Below are 22,120 nucleotides of genomic sequence, written 5' to 3'. Positions count from 1 at the left end.
TTTCACTGCTAAATCTACAAATACCACACCAATACCAAACTCTGCTCACATACTTCCAAATGTTATTGCGTTGTTCTCATAACATTTTGTAGAATAATATAATAATAACAATTTTAGATATTAGAGCACTGGCTATTGTCAGTATGGTATTTGAAAGGTATTCGCTTCTGCTAAGGTAACACCAGTCAAATTGTATCATATATTGAAGTAACCGCATAACAGTCAAACCGTGGATTTTTTCACTCGATCAAACAACCAAACAACGCCTTTCAGTTCTTTCAGTGAAAGATCACTGAAACAAAACGAATCTCCAGTACGTTTTTAGAATTTACTTGGTTCCTTTAAGGTTGAAGTATTCGTCATTGACATAACCGTTAATACCGTCATTATCGAAAATTCGAAAGCAGTTTTCTCGTTCAAATCTGAAATTTCCGTGGTGAAAATGTATTCACTGTGTTGCGAGTGAAGAATGGAGTACAGTAAATATATTTTCAGGGCAAATATTTAAGTTTTGAGCAAAAAAAACTGCTTTTGAATTTTCAATGATGACGATTTGTTGAATGACGGATTTTTCTACCTTAATCGAAGATCACTTCACCCAGATGGTTATCGAACACGTTTTCGTGTTTCATTAACAACAGTCAGACAGACGTGCAACACACTTCTTGGTTCCTTCATCCATCCAACTCGGTTAAACAGATCTTCATCGATGGAATAACACATTAAAAAAACGTTCTTCACATCTCTTGGTTTCTCCAGCCGAATATCAATTCACCCACATTGTTGTGCGACATGTGTGACCTAAAGTCAAATTTATTCCGACGGTCGTCCAACGCAACTCTTGGACTCTAATCGCAAATCATATCATCTAGATATTGTGGAGCTTGGAATTATTGTGAACAAGCGGATGCCACCAGGAAGTAGCTTGTGTTTACACTTTTTGACGTTCGTGAAGTGGTGACGCGACGACCATTTGGGCACCTACTATTTAGATTGCTTGATGTGCATTTGGCAGACTATGTGCTACCACCGTTCAATGGAAGGCTAGTCGAAGAACAATGCAAATTCACTAACTCACATCCTTCCTCTTCTCCGGAATGAATATAGTAAGAGAAGCTTTTAAGCTCCGATACTACATAGTTTTCAATATATTTTCGTTCATTTTTAACATAAGCCTTTGCCACAGATATTTATGTTTTGATGTTGTTGCTGTTTTATTTCATTTGTCTTATCAGAATCGATGATCAATTAGCACTGAGCGATAATATGTATATGCTGTTTAAATCAGAAAGCTTTTACTAAACACCTACGCCTACTAGTAGTGTAGTACTGCCATTAAACCAGACGTCAAACATCTTCAAGTTCTTCCCTTATGAGTATCTTCTGCTTGTATGATTCTAAGACTGCAAAATCTTCTACGAATATTGTATCATCTATTTCCTAGATCGTCAACAATGTCTCATCATCTCTTCGGTCAGAATCTGGTGGAACAACAATTATTAAACGAACAATAATGTAGAGTTTTGAACTTTAGACCATATGATGGAAATTTCTCACAAAAGTAAGTGTTGTTACTGTGGCCATGAGACAGGATTTATTACAAAAGTAAGAAGGTGGTCATCCGGACGCACTGTGGACTGTTTTTATTGTGGCCATGAGACAGAATATCTATTGCCATGAGACAGAATATCTATTGCCATGGGACAGATTATCTTACAGAAGTAAGAATGCGGTCATCCAGATGCGCTGTGGACTGTTTTACTATCGCCATGATACAGAATGTCTTACAATAGAAAGGATATTGTCATTCAGACACGCTCTGGACTGTTCTTACTGTCGACATGAGACAGAATGTTTTACAAAAGTAGGAGTTCGGTCATCCAGACACGCTGTGGATTGTTTTACTGTCCCTATTAGACCGAATTTCTTACAAAAGTAAGAGTGCCGGATCCGGACCCGCTGTGGACTGTTTTTACTGTCGCCAGGGGGCAGAATTTGTAACAAATGTAAGGATGCGGTCCTCCGGACGCGCTGTCGACTGTTTTACTGTCATCATGAGACAGAATATCTCAAAAAAGTAAGAGTGCGGTCATCTAGATGCGCTGTAAACTATTTTTACTATCGCTATGAGTCAGAATTTCTTACAAATTCGGGTGCGGTCATCTAGACGTGCTGTGGACTGTTTTTACTGCCGCCAGAGACAGAATTTCTAATAAAAGTAAGGATGTGGCCATTCAGACACGCTGTGAATTGTTTTATTGTCTCTATAAGATAGAATTTCTTACAAAAGTAGGAGTGCGATCATCCAGATGCGCTGTGGACTTTTTTTACTGTCGCCATGAGACAGAATGTCTTACAAAAGAAAGAGTGTGGTCATTCAGACACGCTGTGCCCTGATGCTATTGTTGAACGAATCCTTGGAGCATTTCCTAGAAAAACTTCTGGGAAATTTCTAGAGGAATTCGTAGAGAAATTCCACGGAAAAAAAATCATAGAGGAATTCTTGGAGGAGTCCACAGAAAAAAAAACTGAAATTTTAAAAAGGATGGTTTACCTTATAATCTTGCAACCTGTTCGACAAACTCCGAGTAAGTTGTTATTGTTGTTGAACTGAATAGTAGACGCGTTGGTTAACCATTTGGGTGAAGTGATCTTCCGTGATAGGTGCCAAGAGAAGTGCTGGACGACCGTCTGAATGAGTTAAATGTTACATCAATAAAACCCGAATACATGCTGCCCAACCACCTGAATGAAATGATCATGGGTTGGATAAACCGAAAGATGTATCTAACGACGTGTTGGTTTATCCCGTCGATGAAAAACTGTTTAAACGTGTTGACTTTTCTGTTGATAAGTTCGGAATTGAATTCATTTTGCTCAATTATCTTGATAATTGGCTTCTTAAACTGTTTTGAGATAATTGCTTATTCTGAGTCTGCATTCCAAACTGAGCCGAAATCCAAATTTTCATGATTTTCGGTGCCCGGGAATCTATTTAAAAATCAATTTGAAGTTTGTATGGGAGCGATTTGTCGAATCACCCCTTGTCGCATTTTGTACTGGGCGCAGTTGCAAGTTGTCAAGCAGTTGCCCAGCTGTCAAAAGGTGATTTCAAAAAATCTCTTTGAAATTGATATTAAGTATCAAAATAAAGTTCTAAAAATCTGAAAAAAAAATCATAGTGGCTCAGAAAAAAGTGCTCTTTTGTATAAAATCAAAAGAACAATACATTTTTTTTTTATTTAAAAACCCAATTAGTGGAGCAAAAAGTTGTGTTGCACGGCAGTTTGAATGAGCTGGTTGTTTCGTCGATGAAACTCAAAGATGTGTTGGATAACCATCTGGGTGAAGGATCCTAGATTGCAGGAACCATGAGGCGTGTTGACCGACCGTATGGGTTGTTTGTTTATTTCTAATAAAAACTTGAGAGATGCATTGGACAACCGTCTTGCTGAAAGAACTGAGAGACATACTGGACGACCAACTGAATAAGTAACATCATCACCCATCTTTTCAAATATGTTACATCTGGTTTGAATAATGTTGGAAAACAGTTTGATGCAAGGTAACGGCCATCTCATGTCAGGCACCCATACGTTTCTCTTTAATTCTTGAGAGTCGCTCGGAGAAATCTTCATTGGAAAATTTCTCCAATTCTTGTATTTTCTCTAATATTTTTTTCAGGGTCAGAAATCTTACCACAAATGTCAGCAAAAAACATGTGCATATATTATTAGAAACCTTACATAGATAAATCATAAATTCCATGAACACTATTTCGTAAATCATACATTTTCCCTGAAGTGCTGAAAAAATATCAACATATAGAAGGAATGTTATTTTCATTCGAAACAACTTTATGCTTTTATCTTTCATTTCCAAATTTTTGTACGATTTTTCGAATCATTTGAATCAGTGTAGTTCAACCGATGCGATCATCATTGGACATTAGGAAACACTTCACCTATATATTTCTCGATGTTTTTTCTGCTTTCCTGTGATAAATGCGAAATAAATGTGTGTTTCCACCACCACTTTACTATCGCTAAAACCACTTCACAAATCAAATCCTTTCAATGCCTATCAATCATATCAGTACCAGTCAAACTCTGGAACTGATGCTGATTTATTTTTTTATTAATCTCCCCATATTCCTAACTATATAAATATATAAATATTCTCGACGGCACCGAATGTTATGAGCAGCTTTCGCAGAACCCCACCCACTACACACTCACACCCACCATATATGCACCAGTATGAATATTATATATGGCATTTTTCAGTTGATTTTTAGTTCTGATTTCATTTTGAAATCATAATCCACAGCCCAACCTGCATTAGAGTTCGATATCGGAAAAAAACCTTCAATCCTCCACCCTCACAAAAAAAGTTTAATTTCCCAAAATCCCACCCCCGTGGCTTCCCTGTGTTAGTTTCACTTTGTTAGTTATTTCAACTTTGGCTTTCTTTATTTTGAAACTCAATTCGGCACGAAATTCAGAAAGATGGCAAAATTCCGGGTGATTGCCTGTCGCAACCAAAAAATGAAACATAAAACGAAACTGAGTCGTAGACCCACAGCGTGGTGTGCATAATGCCTAATCAATCTGTTTTGTTCATTTATATCTATAGACAGCTATATAGCTAGCGAATGAATGATACGCGTTTGTACCCTTTCCCTGCAGCAGCACCACCACCGCCTTTGTGAACACCTCTGTAATAAACACGCCTTTAAGCCTATAGCCCCACCACACCCCCGTGGATGAACAGCTGTAATAATACAACAAACCAAGTTTAATTTGTCCGTTCCGTTCTTTGCCAGCTTGCCGCTTACTATATACATTGTGATACGATTATCTGTTTTGGTTTTGCACTCGATAACATATAAGGGCGATAGGTAGTTTGTATTCTATGTTCGCACCAAGTACACAACATCACGATAACTTATTTGAATTCAAAATAAATTAAGAATACAAAAAAAAAACAATGGATTACACAGAAAAAAAATGGAAAACATAAAAATGTTGAAATTCAAAAACAATGTAACATTTTTTTTAATACACTAGAAGATCTAAACGTTCCATTTGAATATGACAATAGTCTGATTTTGTTTGGGCAAAACGATGATCGAGGGCACCTTCAGTTTATTAAGATCCCAGTACACAGGGTCAAATATTTATCCAAAAAGAAACCAATGCTCAAACATCTTGTTTGGCTCGATCAAACTTTCATTAATGTTAAACAGATGTGCTTGAGTTTTTTGACCCTACAATTATTTCACGCCCTAAAAACTCGCCAATTGTTGCACACTCCATAATTTTCTTATGAGGTGTGCAACAATTGGAGAGTTTTTAAGATGCACATTGTGCAATAATTGGCAATTTACCCTATATGAAAAGGTTTCACATTGAGCATTTACACAGTGTACTCTGTATGTTCTAGTTTTCAGCAATACTCACGATGGCATGGCAATCTCGCATGTCATGCCTCGAGCATGTGCGTTTGTCAACTACACAATTTCGCTGCACTCGATTTTGAACTAACTGCCAGAGATATACACACTCAATCCTGAATAGAAAATAGAACAGTAGTACTATTTCGGTAGCTTCGATAATCGATTTAAAGTATAGCTGTATTTAGCTGTTCTATTTTAGCTGTAAATTTACCGAACACGGTATTTCGAATTAAGTGTGTATGTATTGTTGCATTGATGGATATATTGGAAAACTTATTATGAAATTCATCTATTGGCGATCGAACGCAAAGCTAAAAAGCGCAGGTGGTGATTTTCTAATAGAGTAAATTACCCACACTAGACTGAACTACTAATGATACAAATGGAACCAACGTGCAATTAAGATGTCATGATGCATCACTAAGCTTTCAAATGAATCATTGACTTTTTGCCTTTCGATGATTATTTGCCTCGTGTTTTGAAGTGATAAAAAAACTGTCAATTCTGTAGCAACGCATCAGAAAAAGTATCATCACAATCACTGTGTGTGAACATATACGATGATACTTTGCCACGAATATTCGCTTTGGAGGCAGAGAATTGGGTTTTTAAATTAAGAAAAATGTAATGATTTTTTGATTTTATACGAAAGAGCACATTTTTCTGAACTACCATGATTTTTTTCAGATTTGTAGAACTTCATTTTGGTACCTAAAATCGCTTTCGAAGAGATTTTTCGAAATCACCTTTTGACAGCTGGCCAACTGCTTGACAGCTCCGCCCAGTACAAAATGCGACGAGGGGTGATTCAACAAATCGCTCCCATACAAACTTCAAACTGATTTTTAAATAGGTTTCCGGGCACCAAAATTCATGAAAATTTGGATTTCGGCTCAGTTTTGCATGCAGATTTTGAATATGGAATTATCTCAACACCACTAAAGAAGCCAATTGGCTTTTTTAACGGTGTTGAGATAATTACATATTCTGAATCTGCATGTTAAACTGAGCCGAAATCCAAATTTTCATGAATTTTGAAGTCCGGGAACCTATTTAAAAATCAATTTGAAGTTTGTATGGGAGCGATTGTCGAATCACCCCTTATCGTAGTTTGTACTGGACGGAGCTGTCAAACAGTTGTCCAGCTGTCAAAAAGTGAATTCAAAAAATCTCTTTGAAATTAACTTTAGGTACCAAAACAAAGTTCTAAATATCTGAAAAAAATCACGGTGACTCAGAAAAAGGTGCACTTTCGTATAAAATCAAAAAATCAATACAATTTTCAAAATTTAAAAACCCAATTATCACTTTGAAATTTCGAGCCACATAATCAACATGGCTGCCGATGATGATGATGCCGTAAAAAGCTTTAAAACAGATTCTGGTAGCATTCGTACAATAATGTATTGACATTTGATCGCCAATAGTTAGCTGCATGACAAACCATTCCCTACGGAAGATTTCACACATTTCATTGCACACTGATTTCTACTCTAAAAGAAGAAGTGTTAGCCATACCGGTTTTATTAAGGGACAGACTTGTTAGAATCCCAAAATGGCAGCCACAATGGCCTACTTTGGCACCTACTGATGATTTCGAGTGCACAAATCTCTGCGTAAACAAAACCAGCGCAACTGATCATATTTTAAGCTTATTACAAGTGAGCAAGAATAGAATAATGAAATTCACTAATGTTTGAAGCTTGCTTCTAGAGATTTGTGCGTCTGAAGTTCAGGTGCACTGTTGAAGCGTGATTTCAAGACGTTTGTCCTTAAGAGCACAATATATCAATTGGTATTTTGAACATTTGAATGTTACTTCGCAAACTTTGCATGTGTTGTACTTTGTACACCAGCGCGCGTCCTGAAGGGTTAAGTGCTTCAAGATTTTTTTTATCTTTATTAACGTGGCTTTTCGCCCTAGGCGAGTTCGCCACGAGGCTGCTTCAAGATGTTTCAGAAGATTCAAGGGTATTTTAGGGGTTTTCAATGGATTTCCAAAGAATTTCCAGAAATATTTCAAGGCGTTTCAAAACGTTTCAGGTGATTTCAGGAGGTTTCAGAAGGATTTGAAAGTGATTTCCGGAGGCAGCAGGATGCTCTGCAGGAAGTTCCAGAGATGTTTCAGAGGGGTTTTAAAGCGTATTAGAGGGATTTCAGAAGAGTTTCATTGCATTTCAAGGCGTTTTAGTGGATTTCATGTTGTTTCAGAACGTTTTAAGGCGATTTAGAAGTGGTTTCTGGAAGCTTTCAAGAAAGTTTCAGGAATGTTTCAGTGGAGTTCCAAGGCGTTAATAGTCATAAATGGACAAAATTTCATTGCATTCGGTTCATTGAATCCGGAGATATAACAGCTCAAAGTTGACTTTCGGATAATTCTACCTTTTTCTAAAATGCCTATAACTTCGTGCAGTATGGCCCGATCTTTTTTAAATTTTGTCCACTGATACATAAATAGTTGATCAACTTACAGTAAAAATTTGAGAATATTCGATGCACTTTTCGAAAAGTTACAGCCATTTGAAATTTTTTTGAGAAGGGAAAATTTTGCCTGTCCCGATCATTTTGTCTATCCCCTGTACTTGGGTATTAGACCCCAACTTTTACCAAAAGTTCGCAGGCATTTCCCGAAGGCCTTACAAGCTTTCTTGATTTTGAACTCAATGTGAGGTGTCCAAAAAAGATTGCAAACAATAATAACTCCAACGTACTTTACCTGTTCAGACACATAGATTTCAGAATCAAAGAGACGCAGAGGTTAAACGCCATTACGGTTTCACCTTTCCAACAATAGATGCTTTACTCGGTTTAACCGAAAGCTCATATTGGCGACACCAACCCTCAACTGCCTAAAGGGCGCTTTTCATCCGGTCAAAAAGGGTTCTGATGCACATTCATATCAACTACCAATGCACAGTGGTCCACGAACCAGATTTATGAGGAAAGATGCATTCAACGCCAACAAATGACGCGTCGTTTCGTTCGCTGAGATGGTCGTTATCTCTTTTGGTTCAATAGTTACAAGCGTTTTTCTTTAAAAAAAACATAGTTTTTTAAAAAGGTGTTATGACGAGTTGGGGCAAACATAAAAAATATCGTTTGCCCGCATTCAAAAGAGGAAATGTTGTTATAAAACATATCAAAAAATTAAAGGGGTGTTATTTTTGTAACTCATATGAAAAATACTTGAAAAGTGCCCATTTTTTCTAGCAAATCATCAATATCTTTTGAACGGAATGACGTAGCAACATTCTCAGCGCACGAAAATGCGCGTTTTCGGAAGCTCTAAAAGTGGTTCTTAGGCGACTTTGACGAGAAATTTGAAACAAAACGATTTGTTCTAGCGTCACCCTATGAAAACTATGGAAAATGCTCCAAATTTGGTCAAAACAGTTTAAACGCTTTATCTTTTTTGTATCAAATTTCTCATCAAAGTTGTCTAAGAACCATTTTCAGAGCTTTAAAAAACGCACATTTTCGTGCGCTGTTGCTTCGTCATTCCGTTCAAAAGATATTGATAATTTTCTAGAAAAAATAGGCACTTTTCAAGTATTTTTCCCTTGAGTTACAAAAATAACACCCCTCTAATTTTCTGATATGTTTTATAACAACATTTCTTCTTTTGAATGCGGGCAAAAGATATTTTTTATGTTGCCCCAACCCGTCATAACACCTCTTTAAAAAACTATGATTTTTTTAAGAAAAACGCCTGTAACTTTTGAACCAAAAGAGATAACGACCATCTCAGCACACGAAACGACGCGTCTTCAAATGCTCTACAAGTGTTTCTTGGGCGACTTTGATGGAAAACCGAAACTGAAAAGGTTAACGCCAGAAAACCGGTTTTTCTTGAACCACCCTAAGCTTATTCAGGAAAATACCTCTAGATCGGTCAATTTTAAAGCTACATAAAAATTGTCTTCAGCAAACTTGCTCAAAATTGATAGATCTACAACTTTCCCGAAGAATGTATAGTTATTCTTGCAAATAAAAAAGTTGGGTTACCAATTTCTTTGAATATATGGACCAACCTATTTTTATGCACATTGGAAAGAGGGCCTTATTATTAGGGACAACTTTGTAGAAGACCATATTTGCCTAAAAACTCATTTGAAGGCGTTGAATGCATCTTTCCTCGTAAATATGGTTCGTGGACCACCGTGTAATGTTAGGTAGTTATCGGCAAAATCATAAGTAGGAAAACCGGGAGATCCCAGTTCCTGAAACGCAAAGTTTGCGAAGTAACATTCAAACGTTCAAAAAGGATGTAGCGATGGTCTGCTAAAAAATCTTCATTTGACACATGTCAATTGGTCAGCTCGTGACCAATTGTACTTTAGCAATGCGTTATATCTAATACCTCCTCTCTTGCAAGTTTTTCTCTCCGGAGGCTAATTCAAATACGATTATAGCAACTATTGCTTTGTTGACAAGCGCACATGCTCGAGGCAAGACACGCGAGTTTGCTATTTCATTTGTACTAAAAATCAAGGTTTCCTAGATAAAAATTCCGCTTTCCAAAGTATGATTCTAGGACAAAGGCCACTTGGGCTGTATTTTGTTTGCATAAGTCTGCAAGGATTGATCGTTGCTGTTCTTTTATGCAGAAGATTGATATGAGTTATCTTAACCGTAGCCATTCGGTGCGGTATCTATTGAAGAACGCCAAAGACTGAAATACATGGAGTACACCGTGTAAAACGCATAACGCGAAATCCCATAGGTGTTAATTGAAGCTAAAAACAAAAACAACACATTCATAATCCCACCTTTGAGTTAGAGACTTAAGAAGGGTATACTTAAGAAGGGAGCTCGGAGACACACAAGGTCAATCATGGAACTTCGTATCACTTGATATGTAACTATCCAGTTTTTGCGTAACAGCATCCCCGAGTAGCTAGCTGATGAACACTTATACACTTCACCGATTGCTTCCTATAAATTCAGTAGATTTTGGGATGATAATTAGCTTAATATAGATATGCCCCAACTACTCACAAAAAATAGCTCAACTGATTGTAAGGCAGCCGAGAAATCGCGATGGGCAAAGTATCGTCTTAAATCAATCAATAGTGCCCTAATAAAGCAAACAACCTATGTACAATACGTTCCACAGCCTAACTGCAAACATTATCCGACATTATAATCTACCAGCTAGCTATTTTTGTGAACCTTCTACGTTACCTACATGCCGCCACTGCTCCTGCCCTGGCCTTTACCTACTTTAGTTATCGAATTATAATAACATATTGTACACGCTTTTCTGGCCTGAACTGAATTTCAAAGTAAATAAAGCACCCCTTTTCCCTATATGCCCACAAATATGAGCCTTACCTCCCGTGCACCGCTTTTAGTTTCGAATCCTGAACTAACACATAACCTGTTGCGGCAATCATGACATATCCTTCCAGCACGAGTTTCTCCACTTGATAAAGACCAATGAACAAGAAAACTTTCATGAACTGAAGATGTTCACAACCGTGTCAAAAACGAATAAAACAAACTTGTGTTCCTCTGGAAAAACAGCTTCACTGTAGATAATCATTGGGATATGTCATAATTCGCCGAAACATAAGCAGCGAAAGTTTTACCTTTCCCTGTTGCACATCCCCCTTGCCGCCGATCGAACCTCAATCCCCATGCAAAAAAATAATACATCCAAACTTTCAACAACTTTCCCATCTAATAGAAACCATTTTTCTTTTTTTTTTTTCTTCTGCCGTTCTCGTCTATCTTTTTCCCATTGTACGACGACTGCCTGTTTGCCCAAACTGTCCCCGCCGGAAAACGCTAAAACAGTTCCGCCTCGTTGGATTGTTGAACCGATCGACGTGAGTGTGGAGCGAAACCGCCACATTACGCTGCACTGCCAGGCCCAGGGAGTCCCCACGCCGACCATCCAGTGGAAGAAAGCAACAGGTGGGTCGGTCTCCAAACTCGGTCCTCTGCAGAGACTGTGCCAGAAGGATGCCCTCCAAAATCGAAGATTGTACATTGAGAAGAGTTACTTCCGGGATTCGATCGAAATCATAATCTCTCTTTCGAGAGAAGGTGCCAGCTCCTAGGGAAGTTCAAAGGTTATGGTCACATCTGACTATGATCTCACAAAACTACCAATCTTCTCACTGTACAATCTTCGCCAGCATGCCAACGGAAGCGAATCAACATAAATCACGTACGCGAAGAGCGGTGGTGTCACTTGCGTATCTAGACCTATACCTACCTGGCGTACCTACAACTTAGAGATAAACGATAAGAAAATTTCATTGCTTTTCTTTGTCTTGCACTTGATACCATCTCTCACGTCAACAGGGAGCAAATCGGGCGACTATGAAGAGGTTAGGGAAAGAGCGTACACCAAGCTACTGACGAACGGTTCCCTGCTGCTGCAGCACGTGAAGGAAGATCGAGAGGGGTTCTACCTCTGCCAGGCTCACAACGGAATTGGAACTGGAATTGGGAAGGTTATCCAGCTGAAAGTGAACTGTGAGTAGTTTTGTGGGTGGGTCGAAGTTGTATGGGAATATGGAAATTTCAATCTATCCATCTATCCAGCTATGCTGAACAAAATTTGCCTACCATTTTTAGCTTCCAGAAAAGCTGTGCAAAAGTTCGGGCCGATTGATTGCGATTTTTCCCATGAGAGACCTGAGAGACGTACACGAATTATTTTTAAAACACTAGTTTCGTAAGACTTTTTACCGAAAAGTACCTAGACAGTGCGCGACTACCCAACTAACATGTTTTAGTCAAATAGACAAGAAGAGGTTTTTAAAACCATCATTTAAAAAAAATGCATAAGGCTTTATGACGGTTCTCAAAACCGTTATCAGACTAATTGGTCATTAAAATGTTACTTTGGTTGTCACGGAAAATTATTTGCTATGAGTGCCTTAACCAGCGCGGAAAGAAAACTGGAGAAAGCTCGGCTAGTTTCAGAAGAATGTTTAGCGGGAGTGCGTTGTTTGGAACACATAGTGAACAATCGATAACTAATTAATGAGACGTGCGATTTGAATGTGGTCTTCAGCAAAGTTGTAGCTGACAGAGTAATCTAGTAGTACCAAGGGTCAACTAACCCCCTAGGGCAGTTGGAAAAATTCTACGTTCGATTGAATGAAAAACATCGTTTTCCCATAGTAATTCCCATACTGTAGCATCTAAGCAACCATGTAATAGTAAATGTACTGACAACACGAGATAAATAGATCATTCTTAGTCCAACCACCAACCGATGCAGTTCCATTACTACATTTGGCGACTACGGATGCGGATTTCAAACTGATCTGATAAAGCGGACACGGACAGGGATGCGGTTTTCATTTGTTGGAAGAACGAAGGCCTTGGATCAAGAAAAAAAAAACTATGCAATTGATAATGTCTGTGCGTTTGGAAGTAACCCAGTTTGGAGAAAAGGAAGATGGAACACTATGGAAGTAACGTATTCAAGAATTACGGCGTGAATTCAAATCCGTTCAATATCGTGTTTTTTCTAACTCTGAAGATAACGTGGTAAGGTATGTGATCTTTGGTTGAAAGGTAGAGATTATTTCTCATGACCAGTTATACCCAGGTGCAGGTGTAGCCAATATATGTTGCAACTAGAAATTCAGGATGCAGTACGATGTCTGAATGATTCAGAGCTTCGGAACCTGGAAGTTGTATCAAAGGAATGCTTCTGAAACGGGGAATGTTTCAAAGCAGGAAAGTTTGAGTTGCCCATAGAAATTCAGCGTTATGAAATGGGTGCAACAGAAATCAAGCAGATAAGTTTGGGTTGCTCATAGAAATCCATTAGTAATGGAATGGATGCATCAGAGACCAAGCAGGATAAGATATTCGGAATGCTACGGAAGTCATTCCAGAAGAAGTTAGATGTCTAACCTCTTTATTTGTTTATACACGAAAAAAAGCGTTGCTATGCAAGCATATAAGCAGATTGAAGCATAGCTACATTGATGCATGGTAGATAACAGACAATTTCTAGAACACTCTTTGACCCAGATTCATTCAGAATAACCAATCAACTTGTGATGTAATTTACAAACTACTACAATCCGGATAATGAAATTTTGAATGAGAGTGATTAATCTCCCAAGGAGTCGAATTTCCAAAGCTCCGATGACCATCTCCAGTCGAGTAGGTAAATTAAGGTCTAAAGAACAACTTTTTAGCAAATGATCAATCAGTAAGCCAATTTAGATTTGTCGTTTGAACTCACTATTTGCTGCAAACTAAATCCAACCAATTTTATAACTTGGTGAATTCGAATTCTCATCAGCAGGGAAGACACAAGGAGTTTCCATGTTAATGGACGTCATACTATTAAGTGCTGTGCAGCTGAACACTATACATCACGAAACTATACAATAAGTTATTATTTGACCATTTTAGTATATCGAGATTACAGAATTTGTATAGAGCATTGAATTAATTTATTTTTGTATTTGATGGTTGTTTAAATTAGGTGAAATCCAAACCTTTTGAAAACTATATAGATTAGCGTTATTTAAGAAAAGAAATGGAAAATGATCTCCATGTGTTTATAACACATTCACAGAACACACAAGATTCCTGAGGAAAAACAAATATTTTCAGAAATATTAGAAATTCAACATTGAGACAAACTTTACATAAAAGAAAAGGAAAATACTAGACAGTCTATTGTAAACTTATTTTATCATGTAGTTAATAACATAAGACAGGAAACAACCATCCCTTTACAAATTGCAACTTCTCAACCATTTACTATACTTCAGAACATTAAAACAATACTTCAAGAAATAGAAATTGATTTTAAAATAACGATTTATGTAATGGTTTATAAAAAAATCAATTGTCTTGAATTATCTATTCTATTTTACCAAAATGATAAATAGAAAAGTTGAACATCAAACAACTTAGTCTTAATGTTTAAAATCGTTTATAACTGTCTAAATAATATGCTAAAAACTATTGACAAAGGGAGACAATGTAGCATCTAAGCAACCATGTAATAGTAAATGTACTGACAACACGAGATAAATAGATCATTCTTAGTCCAACCACCAACCGATGCAGTTCCATTACTACACATACAAACTTTGAAGAGCTTGTGCAGTCTCAATTTTTAACCAAATGAGCTCAAATTTTGTGAGAAGACATAGAATCTGGTTACGAATCGAATAAGCGGTGTGGAGCAAAAACGTTTTTTTGAACCACGCTAGTGAGCATGCTAGATTCTATGCCGGGCGTGCATTGTTCGGCGCAGAAAGTAAACAGTGGAAAGTAAGGCTGGCTGCGGAAGATTCAATAGCGGAAGAGCATTGTTCAGAGCGAAAGGTTAACGTTGCGCGAAAAGTGAAGAATATGTGACGCGCAGTTAGTGAACGATATAGTATATACCAGTGCTTCCCAAACTGTGCGCCGTGAACATTTCGCTGATGCGTCGCAGGCTCTTGAGCCAAAACAAAAAGAAAAACAAAATAATTTAATATGGGTACCTCGTTTTTGATTGATGGAACTTGGAAGTGTTGCTTCACGATATTTTGCCAAAATTTACCTTAACCTTCGAATATTCTTTGGAATTTCTGGTATCCTCTTGAAACTTTTTGATGTTTACATTTTTTTTTAATTTTTAGGAGTGTTGAGGAATTTTCGTTTAGATTCAAAAACAGATTATTGGATTTCCAATACGTTAGTCGAGTTTTCAATTTCACCAACAGCTTGTGATTAACACTTATGCGGCCGACAAGGTATCCGGGTACCCAGCGCCCATTTAAAAAGCACGGTGTAGAAAAAAAAAAATTGTCGGACACATAACGGTTAAATATTTCAAAAATCTTTTGAAAGTTCTTTCCATAATAATTTCCTTCAGTCTTCCGGTTTTTATGTTGTCGCCTGCTTTTCGAGACGACATTTTTTACTAACGTCACTATTATAGATACTTCTGCAAATTGGCGGTTTCGTGCGAATTGGTCACATCTCAAAATTGTTTGACTTTTAGATCTCAATAGAAATGATAAAAAACTATAAAACTTTTGATCTCATCAAGACCCGTTTCGAAATTCTCAGATTCAGCCATTTTTATTTTTATTTTGTGCACTAAAGACACTCTTTAAAATTTATCAACTTTTTCAATGATCGTTCAAAAATAGCCATCCAAAATTCATGTGAAAGATTTCTTCAAGATTTTCTTAAGACATAATGGTCAAACGCATGGTAATGAATGATCCTCATAAGATTGGTCCTGACTCCTGATCATTATAATTTTGTATCTAAGCTTGCTGAAAATGTTTACACTACTTTCTTAACTACCCATCTGAAAGTTCTAGCAAGAATTATCAAACCATTGCAACAGTTTTACTGTTTTTGGTTGAATTATTAGAAATCAGCAGGTTTCTTCAGTTGTAGAAGTTTTGTCATATTTGTTTACCTTGTGCGACAAATATGACATTTGAAATCTGAAAATCCTCTTTCACAAGATGTTGGTGCGCCGCGACATTTTCGAAACTTGCAAAAAGCAAAAATAGCAAAAAGTTTGGGAACCTCTGGTATATACATATTAGACCTGTTCACTTTGAAACTTGTTTTTTTCCGATTCTCCGTGACACATCAAATTATCAACCCACATGCAAAAACAAGTCTTCAGTCCAAAATTGAACCAAATTGATAAAGATTTAATGGTGTATCAAATCGATTTTGTGTTTTATTAACCGCACATTGGTCGGGCTCCATACAAAGGGGCGGCCAAAACTCCCAAAAAACGAAATTGATAATTTTAAACTTTATTTCACCTTATAACAAAGTTAATGTACTGTACTTTTATGATTCTTAATTAAAAAAATACTAGCTTTTGTATTTCAATGACATTTTTACTGCCAAAGTGGCCTAAGTCATAAAATTGAAAAATGAATTATTCGAAACAAGTAAAATAATAATATTTTGAGAATGGAATATATGTTTTAAGTTATCCAGCATATGAAAGCTTGTTATTGGACTGTTTGAATGCACGTACGGTGCAAAATTAATATGTCACAAAACTTTTCAAATTTTCATATATTGTACCTTAGAAATTTTGGGAATTTTTAAGTTAAAAAACGGTTCGTGTCGTCACGTGTCGCCGCAATTTCGAATAGTGCATCTTAAACATCATGCTTAGGGCTGCCTAAAAACGTTTAAATATTTTGCAGAAATTTGCAGTTTTTCAAATTAGAGCTTTTTAAAAAAGTCATGTTTTTTCATATATTTTACGTTATTTTTCCATTTTTTACTGAAATAAAATTTATCTTTCCACATTTTTCACACGTTTTGAACAAACTTGATTGGATTTGATCGAAAGATGATCATTTATTTAAATCCGAATTGATTTTCTAACAAAAAACGCAAAAAAATATGGAGTTTACTGATTTTCACTGTTTTTGAAATTATTGAAATTACGTAATTTTTGAATACCCCTTTTTAAACACTAAAAACACTATATACCATATCTAGGCAACCTATAACTTCGATTAAACACATAAAAAGAGTTTTGGCCGAACTTTACCTTTTTCCGACCATTGTGAACCGTTTTCACAGAAATTTACTCATAAATCCAGAAAACTGCTCCGAAAGGGTGCCGAAAATACCGTTAGGATATAGTTAGTACAATACTCTACAACTTTGCCGAAGATGCTACGGTGTTTAAATTGCTTATTTCGAAGCTATTCAATAATTTTAGTTGAAAAATCACGAAAAAAACACGATATTTTTACGATTTTACATATAAAAGTCATGTAATTTTACATTATTTTACGTGACCAAATTAATTAGCTATTTCTCCTTTGTGTAACGAACATTTCGTCCACACATCGTTTTTGTGTTGGAATTCGTTTTCAATGACTAATTATCAAAAGTATGTCACGTTGATACTGTAAATCGCGTAGAGTTGCCAGCACGAATTAAAACAAAGTTACCCATGATTAAGACGTCATGCCATCGTATATTCTAATGTCTTTTGATTTAAGTATCAGAAATGGTGCAGATGGTAAGTCTCGAGCCTGCGGATCAGAAGGTCCCAGGTTCAAGCTCAAATACATAATAAACTTTTTTTTTCTTTCTTGTAGCAGTTAGGATGATGAATCTGCCATGAGCCATGGCCCATGACTTACACACAATCTCCCAAATAATGATGATCGGGACCTGCCAATTAAGCCCATTCCAGGACTAGCTAGATATTTAGTTTACTTGTTGACAAGAAATCGTGTCGACGAGATCAGCTGGACGAAATATTGGACATCTGTTTGATACCGATTAATTTAGCTAAAACAATTCAATACGATGAAGCTTCTGGATGCAAAATTTATCATACAACTGTTTAGATTACTTGCATCTATCTAGCCACAAGCTACACAACTACACGATAAAGGGAAACTTCATTCTTACTATGCACTCTACGGTTTCAAAACAAGGCTATGATGCCAAATTGCAATGAGATGCAGAGCGTAGTCCCATTAACTTTTAGTTGGATCGAGACGCAAAAAAATCCTATTCCAGGACTCGAACCTTGAATCTTCGAATCGGCAGTCTCATGCTCAATCATCTACACCAAATTGAAACTGATGCAGATGCGACAAAGAAATGTAATGACGTTTCAATCATGGGTAACTTTGTTTAATTTTGTGCTGGCAACTCTATGCGATGTTTAGTATCAACGTGACATACTTTTGGTAATTAGTCAATGAAAACGAATTCCGACACTAAAATGATGCATGAACGAAATGTCCGTAACACATAAAAGCAATAGCTAATTAAATTAGTCACTAAAAACAATGTAAATTTACATAACATTTACATGAAAAACCGTAAAAATATTGTATTTTTTCGCGATTTTTAACGAAAATTGTTGAATAACTTTGAAATAAGCAATTTAAACACCGTAGTGTCTTCGGCAAAGTTGTAGAGTATTGTTCCAACTATATTTTAACGGTGTTTTCTGTACCTTTTCGGTGCAATTTTCTGGATATTGGAGTACAGTTTCGTGAAAATGCTCGAAAAAACACAAAATCGATTTGATACACCACTAAACTTTTATCAATTGGGCTCAATTTTGGACTGAAGACTTGTTTTTGCATGTGGATTGATAATTTGATGTCACACAGGTAGGTCAAAAAAAAGTGAACAGGTCTAATACATATATATGGTTTGGCGCAGTTCCCGGCCATTTGGCCGCATGCCGTTTGGTAGAATGTCATTTGGCTGAACGCCATTTGACTGAATGCCATCTGGCCGAATGGATCGTTTGGCCGAATTTTGATCAAAAGTATTCAGAGACAGTTATTGACGTTCTAACGGCCATGATGCTTCGGCCCTTACGGCCAAATGGCGTTTGGCTTAATGACCCGGAACCGGGGACCGGAATCCATTTTCAGTAATGTGCTCCTATTTTCATCGTATCGAAAACAAAGCTAATAAGCTCTATTTGTTTTGTTTTTTTTTTTTGTTATGTGTCAACATGAATGATAACAAAATGATCGGAAACAATCTGTGCTTGAATCGTCTGTTTTTCGAGTAGGATGAACATAGAGGAATAGGATGGATATGGGTGGGTACTCATACCGTTGTTAATAAAAAAAACTATATGTTGCAGCGATTACATTGCTCAACGTAGAAATGGAAAAAAAAAAATGAGGTGTGAGTTCAATCAGCGAACGATAGATTGCTCAACGTAGAAATGGAAAAAAAATGAGGTGTGAGTTCAATCAGCGAACGATAGATTAGTGAGATAATTTCGATTTTTTTTTTTATTGTATTCTATATTGGTATATGACGCAATCACTTACGGCCAAATTTTTCTCAGTTTTTATGGACGCTAGAAGTAGTCGAAAACATTTTGTTCCATGAAAATTGACCATGTTAACAAATTCTATTATTGGTTTTGCTAACGTCGATTTATTCTTCTTTCTCAGCATCGCCCTATTTCTCGGGACAATCCAAAATGGTAACGGTCAAGAAGGGAGACACGGCAATCATGCAGTGTGAAGTCAAAGGCGATAAGCCCATTAACGTGGTTTGGTTACGAAATGGTAAGGTCGAACTGAATCCCTCCAACAACTATCGAGTATCGATCAAGCAAGATGCGACGCCGGAGGGGATACACGCCGAAGTCCAAATATCCAGCGTGGAAAGTAGCGACAGCGGAGCCTACTTCTGTCAGGCCAGCAATCTGTACGGTCGAGATCAACAGTTGGTACAACTGCAGGTTCAAGAGCCGCCACAACCTCCTTCTTCGCTGGAAACTACCATGATCTCGAGCCGCTCGGTGAACCTGAAGTGGCATCCACGGGGCGGCGACGCTGCCGAAGTGACCAAATACATTGTAGAATATCGAGAAATCGACCGACAATGGATGTACATGGAACTAGACCCACCGAAATACGCAGCAAGTATCGAAAACTTGAAACCTGCCACCAACTACGTATTCAGAGTCATAGCTGAGGGCCCTGCTGGACGTAGTGCCCCAAGTCAAGAGCTATTCATCAAAACCGAACCTCAAAGACCAGCCGGGGCACCACTGAATCTCTCAGCTAGACCAATCTCCTCTACGGAAATTCTTATCAACTGGATGCCACCTACCTACGAGCTTAGACACGGCGAAATTCAAGGATACAGTATTGGTTTCCGATCGATGCACACCAATTCAAACAACTATAATTACACCTCTGTATCAGGGGACGGCGAAGATGGCACTGGAGAGCTACTACTTGGAAATCTCGCCAAATACACTCGTTACACGATAGTAGCATCAGCGTTCAACCAAGTAGGATCTGGCCCTCAATCGGAACCAGTAACTGCGCAAACAATGGAAGACGTACCAAGCAAACCACCTGAAGACATACGGTGTTCATCAACTAGTTCAACCTCCATAAAAGTATCATGGCAACCACCACCTCAACAGCACATGAATGGTCTTCTGCAAGGATACACAGTGTTCTATGAATCCGTTTCCGAAGAATCCATTAGCAATGGAGACATGGAAACACGCAAAACTAGTTCCCTCATAGCATCTCTGACTAGTCTCCGAAAATTCTCGAATTACAGCGTTCAAGTACTCGCCTATACTCGAATGGGCGATGGAGTGATATCACCTCCAGTTTTCTGTCAAACAGAAGAAGATGCTCCGGAAGCTCCATCCGATATCAAGATAGCTATAAGCTCACCATCTTCACTATACGTATCATGGCTACCACCTAACGAGCCAAACGGAATCATCACACGGTACAATCTTTACATGCGCGCAGTCAACGGGCGCGAAGAAATTAGTAACGATAAACGTAATCTACTGCCCCATCAGCACTACTTCGAAGCAAAGCAGCTTCAAGGCCATACCGAGTACCAGTTCTGGGTGTCGGCTTCAACTAGCATCGGCGAAGGTAAAAGCACCAGAGTAGTATCGCAAATGACTTCCGGTCGAATACCGGCCAAGATCGTCTCCTTCGGAGGTTTGACAATCAGACCGTGGAAAACGTCGGCTTCGCTCAATTGCATGGCAGTGGGACAACCGCGGCGAGAGTGGTTCAAAGGGGACGTCCTGCTACGTTCAGGCTCTCATCACAACATCCAGATTCTAGACTCGGGAGAAATCATCATAACCATGCTACAATCGGCTGATACCGGAAACTACACCTGTCAAGTAGACAACGGAATCGGAACCGATCGACTGACGCACAATCTGCTAGTTCAAGTTCCTCCTGGACCACCGGTCCTGTACGTAACCAGTGCTACCTCCAGCAGCATTCTACTACATTGGAAAATCGGATCAACGGGGAATGCGCCAATCACGGCGTTCTCCCTACACTACCGAAGGGTGCACGGAAACCTAGAAGAACTGCAAATTTCCCGGCATGCACAAAGTCACGAACTCAAGGGACTCTTTTGCGGAACTACTTATCAGATTTACCTAGTAGCTCACAACAAAATTGGATCTTCACCCGCCAGTACCACCTTAAATCTACGAACCCAGGGACAGGCACCGGGTATCCCGACGGCGGCTGCCCTGGTAGCTCCGAACTCCACGTCGGTTGTACTTCGGCTCAACGCGTGGCCCGACAACGGATGTCCCATCCTGTACTTCGTGGTGCAGTACCGTTCGATGGCGAACAGCCTGGATGACGAGTGGCACCTGGCGTCCAACGCGCTGAAAATGCAACGAAGGTACACCGTAGCAGGGCTGCTGCCATCGACGCTCTACCAGCTGAAGGTCGAAGCACACAACGTGGCTGGGTCGACGACTGCCGAGTACAACTTCGTGACGCTCACCAAGGATGGAGGTTAGTAGTTCGATGATATAATTTCAAGGTCTTTGAAAATCTACTGTATTTCCTGAGTGCTCCTATTTTTCCTCATGTTCATGTTTGGACACTTTTTGCTATAACTCAGTCAATTTTAGACTACCCAATGTTTTATACACGTGCAGTGCTTAATTGACAAAAAAATAATTGATCATTTATGCAAAAGTGGACGTTGGTACCGTACATTGCTGACAACTCGCAGATCACCACAATATATTTTGATAGCTTATGTTATAGAAGTTCCGCATATCGACAAAAAATGTCCAATTTACGAATTGGATTTGAAAATTCAAATCTTCTTTGATAATCTTGATGCCATTAAGTTTGAAGAGTTATTTTCATGTTCTTTCGTTGA

General features: G+C 38.1%; 1 protein-coding gene across 6 annotated transcripts in view; it reads left to right on the top strand.

Moving 5' to 3' along the window:
- LOC109430901 (cell adhesion molecule Dscam2) overlaps nucleotides 1-22,120 on the top strand; it is a 124,307-nt gene that overhangs the window by 92,041 nt on the left and 10,146 nt on the right. For all 6 annotated transcript variants that reach the window (XM_062852671.1, XM_062852668.1, XM_062852670.1 and 3 more), the window contains 3 exons: nucleotides 11,258-11,377; nucleotides 11,771-11,944; nucleotides 19,384-21,744. In XM_062852671.1, the coding sequence (XP_062708655.1) occupies nucleotides 11,258-11,377; nucleotides 11,771-11,944; nucleotides 19,384-21,744 (2,655 nt within the window). The remainder of the gene's footprint in view (nucleotides 1-11,257; nucleotides 11,378-11,770; nucleotides 11,945-19,383; nucleotides 21,745-22,120) is intronic.

The sequence above is a fragment of the Aedes albopictus genome, chromosome 2 (genome assembly GCF_035046485.1).
Source record: "Aedes albopictus strain Foshan chromosome 2, AalbF5, whole genome shotgun sequence".
NCBI classification, from domain to species: domain Eukaryota; kingdom Metazoa; phylum Arthropoda; class Insecta; order Diptera; family Culicidae; genus Aedes; species Aedes albopictus.
This window is presented reverse-complemented; position numbering and strand designations above follow the sequence as displayed.